The 8,956-nt window shown below is 41.1% G+C and overlaps 2 protein-coding genes across 3 annotated transcripts; one reads left to right on the top strand and one right to left on the bottom strand.

The window, feature by feature from the left end:
- The first annotated feature begins 7 nt into the window (after positions 1 to 7).
- Positions 8 to 3,202, top strand: LOC102207625 (fucolectin-4-like). Its single transcript, XM_005743254.1, has 5 exons — positions 8 to 115; positions 229 to 252; positions 1,135 to 1,429; positions 2,145 to 2,293; positions 2,471 to 3,202. Exons 1-5 carry the CDS (start codon positions 82 to 84, stop codon positions 2,815 to 2,817), a joined length of 849 nt encoding a protein of 282 aa, XP_005743311.1. The 5' UTR covers positions 8 to 81; the 3' UTR covers positions 2,818 to 3,202.
- Positions 3,203 to 4,779: 1,577 nt separating this feature from the next.
- fam83a (family with sequence similarity 83 member A) lies at positions 4,780 to 8,713 on the bottom strand. Of its 2 annotated transcripts, none has more exons than XM_013913390.1 (6): positions 7,900 to 8,713; positions 7,700 to 7,819; positions 7,425 to 7,543; positions 7,064 to 7,231; positions 6,330 to 6,454; positions 4,780 to 6,217 (listed from the first exon to the last, which is right to left on the bottom strand). In XM_013913390.1, the coding sequence occupies exons 1-6, from the start codon at positions 8,189 to 8,191 to the stop codon at positions 4,885 to 4,887; spliced, it is 2,157 nt and encodes a 718-aa protein (XP_013768844.1). In that variant the 5' UTR covers positions 8,192 to 8,713; the 3' UTR covers positions 4,780 to 4,884. The 2 variants fall into 2 exon arrangements, with proteins under 2 accessions (XP_013768844.1, XP_005743310.1); XM_005743253.1 differs by having other exon boundaries at positions 7,425 to 7,483.
- Between the last annotated feature and the right edge of the window lie 243 nt (positions 8,714 to 8,956).

Below are 8,956 nucleotides of genomic sequence, written 5' to 3'. Positions count from 1 at the left end.
ACAGAAAACTCCAGAGTGAGGGTAGAAGTCTTTTCTTTCTCTTATTAGAGGACACATTTGTGCAAAGAGTCTAAAGTAAAGATGCTGTGGAGTCTGTTGTTCATCACTTTGATTGGTAAGTGGATCATTTGATGTTCCTGCCTGGCACAGTGATGTTTCAATGATCGTTATAAAGAATGGAAAAGTAGTAATTCACTCATTCTTACATCGTTCTCTGAAACTTCACAGAAAGATCAACTCAACAGGATCCAGGTAAGAGTGCATTTCTAATCAGTTTCTTCAGGTTATATCGAAAAGTATGATGGTGCTTCTGTTGTGAATATACTTATTTGTAAAGGAAATAATATCCTATTTCTCAATTCATTTATTTATGCATCACAGTAGACGTCGCATCTGTGGGAAAATGTTTCATGTGGGGATTTTCTGTTGGACCAAAGCAATATTACAAATATCTGTATAAATATGTTATAAATGTAAATTTATATTGAATTCTTTTATTAGGATACATGATCCCTGTGATTATAAACATGCAGTCATTGGTGTGTGGGTGTGAGTGGATTATATTAAACTGGGTCATCCTTCGGGATGTTTTTAGAGTCAAATTATAAAATTTCATTAATTCTGATGAATTTTTATTCGCTAAAGACAGTGTTGGGAAGGTTCTGAATGGTAGTAAAGGGACCTCTGGCTAATACATTGGGTTCCGTGTCGGGCTTGTAGCCGAAAAATAGCTTTACTTTGTTGTCTGGGTCAAGTTTGAGACAGAGAGAGGTGTTAAAAGGCTGCTCCAACGGAACTTATTGTTTCGGAGGAAAACACGAACACAGTGTATAGTAGATAATATTTTGTATTTTAAATACGTGTGTGTGTGTGTGTGTGTGTGTGTGTGTGTGTGTGTGTGTGTGTGTGTGTGTGTGTGTGTGTGTGCAGTAGTGGTTTTTGATATGGTCAAGGCGGCATCATGGCATGGCAAAAAAAGAAGTTGCTCGTACCCATTCTGCCTTGACATCATGCTAGCAAATTTTGGGGATTGCATAGTCACTGACCGTTTTCTATTGCCCATTTCTGAAGTATTATTGCCACTGACATTGCTTGTTTTTTATTTTTTAACTTTGCTTTCTGTTACATCATCAGGATGTAGTCCAGGCTGGGAAACTATCAAACTGGATGACAAAGTGGCATTTCAGTCTTCAGCCTACACAGATTATTATGGTGTCAAATTCAGTGCTGACAGAGCTTTTGATGGGAATATCTTGATATCTGCTCACACTGCACAAGAGACCAACTCCTGGTGGACAGTTGACTTATTGGGTCTATGGGAAATTTCCTGCATCACAATTTACAACACAAATCAAGTCAATATTGATCTAAGAGGCGCTCGCATCCTCATCGGGAACTCATCTGAGAGAAATCCTGCTGACACCACTGAGTAATACCTTCATCTTACTTTGAATCATTCTGTTCTCAGTCAGTCCAATGTTTTTAGATGGTGTCCATGAATAATTTCAAGGATTTTAATAACCAAGAACAAAATATTGGAGTTTTTTCTGGTTCTAAAACACTTTGATTATTACGCTTGTAGTGAAATTTGTATGTCACAGTGACTGTAGAGAAACCTCTGTGGTTTGATTTTGCTGATTGAATGTAAATGATAGATGTCACAGCTGATATACTGAGAGGCTGATGATGTACAAGTTAGAAAACACCTGCAAACAAGCAAAACAAAAGCAAATGAGGAAAATATTTTCAACATTTTCTATCACATTAAAGTGAGAAAATGAGAACTGAATAGAGAAAAATGTTGTCAAACATAAAATTCAACCAAACACTTAAATGTCTTTAAATACAGTAACACAGAGAACCCTGTATCAGTTCTATCAGATGAAATAGGAGGTCTAATATGATGTGATGTGGTTTGTAGTAATAATCAAGTATATGTGAAGAATATAAAAATCTTTATTTATTCTCATTTTCCTTTGTTGTTTATTTGTAGGTGTTTTCCTTCTTTCTAAAATGTTCTCAGACAGCAGCTCACATTTATTATCCAGCTGTTCGACTGTCTCCACTGTTTACAGCATGATTTAATCAAACAGAGCCAGAAACTCTTTCTGTACATCTGTCCAACCTTTTGTCTTTGTTTACAGGTGTGCAACAATCAACACAACTACTAGAGGAGAAAATAAAACATTTAACTGTGAAAATGGAACAAAGTGGGGGCGTTATGTAACTGTGTACAAAAACACATCTGGGTTTTTAATTCTGTGTGAGGTGACGATGAAAGGCAGAAAAAAAGGTACAATAAAACATTCTTACCCACTAAGTTAACTGGTCAGTCAGTAGAGTCAATATAAATGTGTAAATGTTGACAGTAAGAATTATGTGCTTGAATCAACGCAGCATGTTAGACACTCAGAAACACTGTTTGGTTTGATGCTTCTAAGTTTCATGTTTTTGATGTTTTTCCTTTTAGAGCCCTTTAAACTGATTAAAGAGAACAAGACATGGGCAGACGCCCGGTACCACTGCAGAGAGGAACACATGGATCTGGTTTCCATCCTTGATAACAAGACCCAGGTCTGGGTTGGGTTGGCGGCTCAGAAGGCTGACACTCCCTTTGTCTGGCTGGGTCTTCAATACATCTGTGGCTTCGACTTCTGGATCTGGGTCAACGATCAGTGTGTATTTTTTGATCAGTGGGCTCCAGATGACACAAGAACAGCAGTCTGCGGCATGAACGCTGCCATGAATAAAGGTGGGAACCATTTGTGGTACAAGAAGTCTGTTTATGATAAATATAATTTCATCTGTGCAGTGTAAGAAGATCCATGGGTTGGTTTTGTTTATTCAGTTAGACAGGTGTCAGTAGTGGCTTGTTGGGTTGTAGCAAACTTTCCTCTAATAAATCAAAGGTGATGGGTTCAGGCTCAGTGTAGCAGGAAGATAAACAGTGGTGAAATTAAGCAGAACTTTTCTATTAACACTCAGAAAGATGTCATTGTTTATTTTTAACAATCTTCTACAGCCTATTTAACTGTCTTCACTGCCTCCTTTGTGTGTCGGAAGTTACATTTAGGACAAGCTTCTGCTGCATGTATTTTGATATGATGGTTATGTGAAACAATAATTAGTTATCTTTTCCCTTAATTTAAAACATGATTTATTAATGTCTGTCATGTGTGAACCTGTTGTAAAAATAAAACAAATGGAGCACAAATGTTTGTCAATTCATTTTTTTTCACCTCACCACATCATCACGCCACCTGGTGGATGGGTGATTTGGAGACCCAACTTTGTGAACACAGCAACTCCTTCATTAAGGAAGCTGAGTAGCTGCTGGATCAGGGCAAAAGTAAAGACATGCACTTCACTGGCAGTGACTGACTGAGCAGCATCCTCTAACAGCTTTGTGCAGTAAACTTGTTCCTCTCTGCAGTGGTTTTGTGACAGTGCTGCTCTGGATACTGAAGCAGAAAGTTTACAAGTTCAGAGGTGAGCTGGCTGTGAGACAAGGAAACTATCAGGTACTGTCACTCATTCAATTTAGTCTGTGCTCTCTTACATCAAACACTTCATGAAAAAACATCCAGCTTAGTTAACTGGTACTTTTATAGCTGATAAACAAGTGTCCATTCATGACCATCAGTTTACATTTTTATCAGCAGCATCAGTATTTGAATATTTCCCCGAGTCTTGATCCTAGTTTGCTCATTTCCATGTTTCCTACCCAACAAGTCGTCTCATTAAAAAGGGGATTTCTGTCATTTCATTTCACACAGCCAAAAGTGCGCAGATGTAGTCAGCATTGTGTTACATTGTGTTTTTATTGACAAATTTTGTCGCCTTTATTTTGTCATTTAATTTGGCTTTAAGACCTACAAAATGTAATTTTTCAGTTTTTTTGTATTTAAAGTTGCTCTTGTCACAAGGCTTAAATTCCAGACAGTTTGGATTAAATTGGCTCCTTTTTATAAACCAACAGTTTTTCTCTCTTTGATCTTGGTGATGTCAGAGGACCTGATCCCAGAGAAGATGAGGGAGGACTACCAGGATGGGAAGAGCCTGACCAGTGTCTCTTTGCACAGCTTCAGACAGCGCTGGTGGAACAAGATCTTACTGACAGGCGTGTTAGAGACTGACGGGCAGCAGCATGAAACACAATATCCTCATGCTGCAGTGTTGACTGTTTACAAAGGTGAACACAGACAGGAAGGAAGTGAAGAACCAGCTGAAGATGGTTCAGACAAAGAGCATAGTGACTAAACCATCACTATTTCAATAACTATACAGCAGTGACTCTTTTTTGCATTAAACCATGAAACAAAGTGAATTATTTTAACTGCTTCATGTTCTGCTTCACATGTTGCTTGTGGTTGTTAGTTTAAACACAGTATTTCTATATTTCTGATAAAAAAAAGTCTGTTTCAGATGCTGTTTGTATCAGACAAGCTGTTCTAAGCATTATGCAGATAATAAAATCTCTCAGGACAGTGTAGGCTTGTTGTTTGTTCTCTTCACGTTAGTGGCAACAGATTAACTCCTCACATCGCTCCACTCAACATCAACCTTAGCAGATGTTTAATAACAGAAAGCACTTTCGTGAGTGTGTGTAGCGGCTGTAAAATTACCCCAAATGTTCTACTTTAACACACCTTTCAGGATTAAAGACATGTAACAGATTACACGTTGTCATGAAGTTATATTTTATTTTAACAAAAATACGCAGATACAGCTGCTGGACTAAGCTCATCTCTTGGTCTAGTATAATTTCAAGAGGTTTACATTAAAATATCACCCAAGCTCAGTGAAACTTATGAGGATATTGTGTTGTTTTTATAGCTGCAGCTCCTGTGTGTCTGTGGGTGGATAAATGTGACCAATATAGAGTTAGCTAAATGTTCTGTTTAGACTGAACCCTGCTGTCTGTCTCTCGTTCATACTCTTGCTTCTTCTCAGTGGTGTATTCATGCTGCTCTGTAAAGGCCCCCAGCCAGCCATCTGTCCCATCCTATGGGGGGTCCTGAAGGAGCTGTGACGCTCCATAGAATGATTTTGGGGGCTCCAGTTTAGCCTCCGAAGGGGATTAGGCTGCTGGAAAGCGTGGGACTGAAGATTAATCTGGGCTGCTGTACCTGGAAGAAAGAGCTTTGGGTCTTTCTGAAGCTGAGGCCTGAGATGAGCTCCTGTTGAAGCTGGAGGCTCTTTGATAGCTTGTGGTTGGAGCTGGGGCTGGTAGTACCTCTGTGGCTGAGCCTGCCTCCTGGTTTCTAGAAAGGAGAATTTGGTTTGCACACCAGGTGTGTGTCCTCTTAGAGGTGTAAAAAGAAACTGATGAGTGGTGTTTGCTTGTTTGTGTTGTGTTGTAGGAGGAGGGTGGAGTTTGGGATTATCATGTTGAAGTTCCGGTTTGGGTTTGAAACTGTGTGAGGAGCTCCGCTGTCCTCTCTGTGTGTTCAGGTCTGCAGCAGTCCTCAGAGGGTTTGTGTTTCTGTTCCTCTGCTGAAAGAAGAGCCCTTCGGTAGACACGTCTGCAGGATCAAGATTTGAATTCTTCAAAGGTGTTTCACAGAGTACAGTCCTGTGCTGTCTGTGTGTCGGGGACACAGTGTGCAGAGGGTCTGACTCTTGAATCGCTGCATTCTTTTCAGCTGTAGTGCTGATGTAGTGGGTATGATCAGGCAGGTTTAGGTGGCTCTGAATCTGGTATTCGCTCTTCTCTTTTTCATTATGCCTTGTGTGTCCAGATTCCATTGTATATTTGGGCTTTTCCACAGATTTACTCTGCACCTCACGCTCCATTTCTGGTTGAATCAAAGGCTTCGGGTACAGCTGCAGAGGTTTTCTTTGGATTTGTGTACCAGTGTCTGCTCTGTGCTGAGGTTGGTTATCCCCCCGGCTGCTCACCAGTGCTGGGCTCTGGGGTTTATGTAGAACTGTCCCAGCTGCTTTTGTCTGAGTGTTTTCAGCATCTTTATTCCAGTCCCACTGAAGACCTGTCTGGTTTGATGTCTGCTTACTGATACCAGTATCGATATGAAGAGCCGCATGTGATGTGGCGGGTCGGCAAAGAGTGTGGGGCACAGTGATAAAGGTGACAAAGCCGGTGACGGGTTTGGAGCTGGAGTGCAGCCTGTGAAATTCCTGCAGGAAACATGTGACTGCGCTGCCCTTTAACAGAACAGCAAGACTCCGATGGACCTGCCAGGACAACCAGGAGAAGCTGAAGGGATCACACGATCACACACACACACGGTTACTAATTGTACAACAGAAAATTAAAGAGAATACATACACAAATTGTTGATAATGATGATGTTTCTGCATGTTTATACCTGTATGAACCAGTCAGCACTTCAGTCCAGTCACTGATGATAAAACTCTCTGCAATCTGACCTTTCAGCTTCCTGCCTGTCTTTGCACAGTAGGTCTGTCCATAGACACTGTGTACTGACAGTTTCTGTGCACACACACACAATTATTTAACACAAACTGTAGCATTTGTATTTTTATTGCTGTATCATTGATGGATGTAGATATTTATCTTGACAAACATGTCATTTGTTTACTGATTGTCATAAGCAGTCTTTTAAGCAGCAACCTCCAGGGCTAAGAAAACAAATCCAAATTTGGAAGTGATAATTGTGGTACCTGCCTAGACTACAGATTACTGAGTTGAAATGCCCATCTTAGAACAACAGGGATGGGCATCAGCCATTTTTGTTACATGATCCAGTGGCAGCAGCGTGTTTTAGGAAAAGTCCCTTAAAGATCAAATGCTGGCTCATGAAAGAAGAAAACATCACATCAGACAAAAAAGAAAACAGCATGGTCATCATATAGAGCCCGGTGAAGGTGCTTTCCATGTACAGTGTTTGCTTGTGCTGTACTGTTGCATCAGAGATACTGTGGTTCTCTGGCAGGCTTGATTTAAGGTTGCATGGTTACAAGATAAAAAAGAACAAGATATAAAGCATGTATATGGATACTTAACGTTTTTACTCTTGATTTCTTCAGAAGAGTGCTGCAATTTGAAGGTAGTGAGAAAGAGAATGACGAGTGGACTCACAGGAAAGTTTTTACTGTCGAGTTTGAGGTCCTGCCACATGCTAACAAACAGGTTCAGGTTCAGCTGGTCCAACAGCAGATGTACAGACACGTTTCTCTTCTTGCTCGCCTCCAGAAGATCGCAAAGCAGCTCCACGTCACTGAAGCTGTCCACCACTATAGCCAGGGCCTATAGACACGTGGTTATGAGTTACTGAGGAATCACTTTACCAAACACCTGCAGTCACAGAGATCACTCACACTGCCTCAGCTCACAAGATCCAGCACTGGGTTTTTATTTCACATGCGCGAGTATGCATGCTATATTCCTTTTTACATGTACAAACATACACAAAGAAACACACAGACACCTCCAGGCATACCAGTTTAGCCTTTCTGATGAACTGCCTAACCAGGTCTTTCATGCCGGCTGCCCTGCAGTCTGAGGGGAAGAAAACTTGAATCATCTGTTTAACCAACACAGGACTGCTCGATTTCACGTCTATGAAAAGGAGCAAAAGAAAACTGTAAACAGCAGTGAATTGCAACAGAAAGCTCAAAAATACATTGCCCCCAAAATGTGCACTGACCTACAGAGGATTTAAACACTTTTACAAAATATTTAGTACTCCATTAGTACCTTTCAGCTGACACTGACCTGACTCTGCCAGAGTACAGTCACTGTCTGCTGACACTTCAGAGCACTGTGTGGGAGAGTTTGAGCCAGCAGATAAACTCTCCAACTCTTTGCCATCATCGTGCTGCTCACTAGGATCATCTGCATGAGACAGAAAACCATTTAAAGCAACTCAACCTGGGATAATGGGAACATTAAAGATGTACAGAAATATTTCTAACCTGTGTGACTATCCCTCCCATTCTTCAGGATGTAATTCTTCTCTGGCTCTGACAGAAAGTCCACTTCTCCCTCTGCTCTCAACACCTCGTGGTAATCCTCCAAGCCCCGGCTGAGCAGACAGTCCGCTGCAAGACGAGCGCTCTCGTTGTGGCTCAGGTCCACTGTGGAGCTGCTAGATATGAAATCATAGGAGGAGGAAGGGATGCGGAGGTCTTGGAGACGTCGCCTTACCTTCCCCAGCGGCTTGGACGTCCTGTACCACAGCGCAGACACACTGTTGGAGGCATCCATGGATACAAAGCCTTATTTTCAGGTTAGAGAAAAGTTAGCATGCTGACATTACAGCTCTGGAAATCAGTTTCTCTAAGAGAGATCTACTGATTCAGACATGCAGATAGGTAAAGAGAGAAAGGTAGATCCACCCCTGCTGAGGGCAAGATGGTTTCCTAAAACATAATGAGAAGTGACAGGTGAAAAGTGAGTCAGTCAGACTGTGGGTGTAAGACAGTGACCTTCAAGTGTGTAACTGTGAAGGTAAAGATAAAGAAATTTACAGGAAATGATGCAAAGATGGAATAAAAATATTAGCCTGTAAAATTTGAGACATCATTCAAAGAAATTCTGCTTTTAGATGTGATTCTGTGGCTCCAATACCTCCCTGTTTGTGCTTTTGTTTGTTAATTAACTTTGGCAGTGACAACAGGGCAGTGCATGCTTTGCAGTTTCCTTCCCATGGCCTGTGACAGAGTGATGCAGAGCAGGTGAGCACAGATAAAACATGGGTGGAGAGATAGAAAGCAGTGAGTGACAGGAATGGAGATCGCTGCCAGTTCAGCTCATGTCAAATAACACCTGGATGCTCACAAGACCAAAAGTGATGACAGTTAATGCCACACCCAGACAGTGAGAAGAGGCCCACAGGTCAGGGTTTCTTTTCACTTCTGCTTTGGTAGAGTCTAATCTCTAACTCTAATCAAATCATAAATCCTCTCATCTAAAATATAACCCAACCTAAATGCGTTCTGAATACAGAAAAGTGTGACTCCAGATATTTAA

The sequence above is a fragment of the Pundamilia nyererei genome, unplaced genomic scaffold, assembly GCF_000239375.1.
Source record: "Pundamilia nyererei isolate P.nyererei 1_Seehausen unplaced genomic scaffold, PunNye1.0 scaffold00129, whole genome shotgun sequence".
Classification (NCBI taxonomy): domain Eukaryota; kingdom Metazoa; phylum Chordata; class Actinopteri; order Cichliformes; family Cichlidae; genus Pundamilia; species Pundamilia nyererei.
Note: the sequence above shows the minus strand (reverse complement) of the source record. Positions and strands in the feature narration are given on the sequence as shown.

Coding starts and splice junctions, on each gene's coding strand:
- LOC102207625 (XM_005743254.1), top strand. CDS start 82: ATGCTGTGGAGTCTGTTGTTCATCACTTTGATTG. Junction 1,430..2,144: donor AATCCTGCTGACACCACTGA/GTAATACCTTCA, acceptor CTTTGTTTACAG/GTGTGCAACAATCAACACAA. Junction 2,294..2,470: donor GATGAAAGGCAGAAAAAAAG/GTACAATAAAAC, acceptor TTTTCCTTTTAG/AGCCCTTTAAACTGATTAAA.
- fam83a (XM_013913390.1), bottom strand. CDS start 8,191: ATGGATGCCTCCAACAGTGTGTCTGCGCTGTGGTACAGGACGTCCAAG. Junction 7,820..7,899: donor TGGGAGGGATAGTCACACAG/GTTAGAAATATT, acceptor TGTCTCATGCAG/ATGATCCTAGTGAGCAGCAC. Junction 7,544..7,699: donor CTGTACTCTGGCAGAGTCAG/GTCAGTGTCAGC, acceptor TCCTTTTCATAG/ACGTGAAATCGAGCAGTCCT.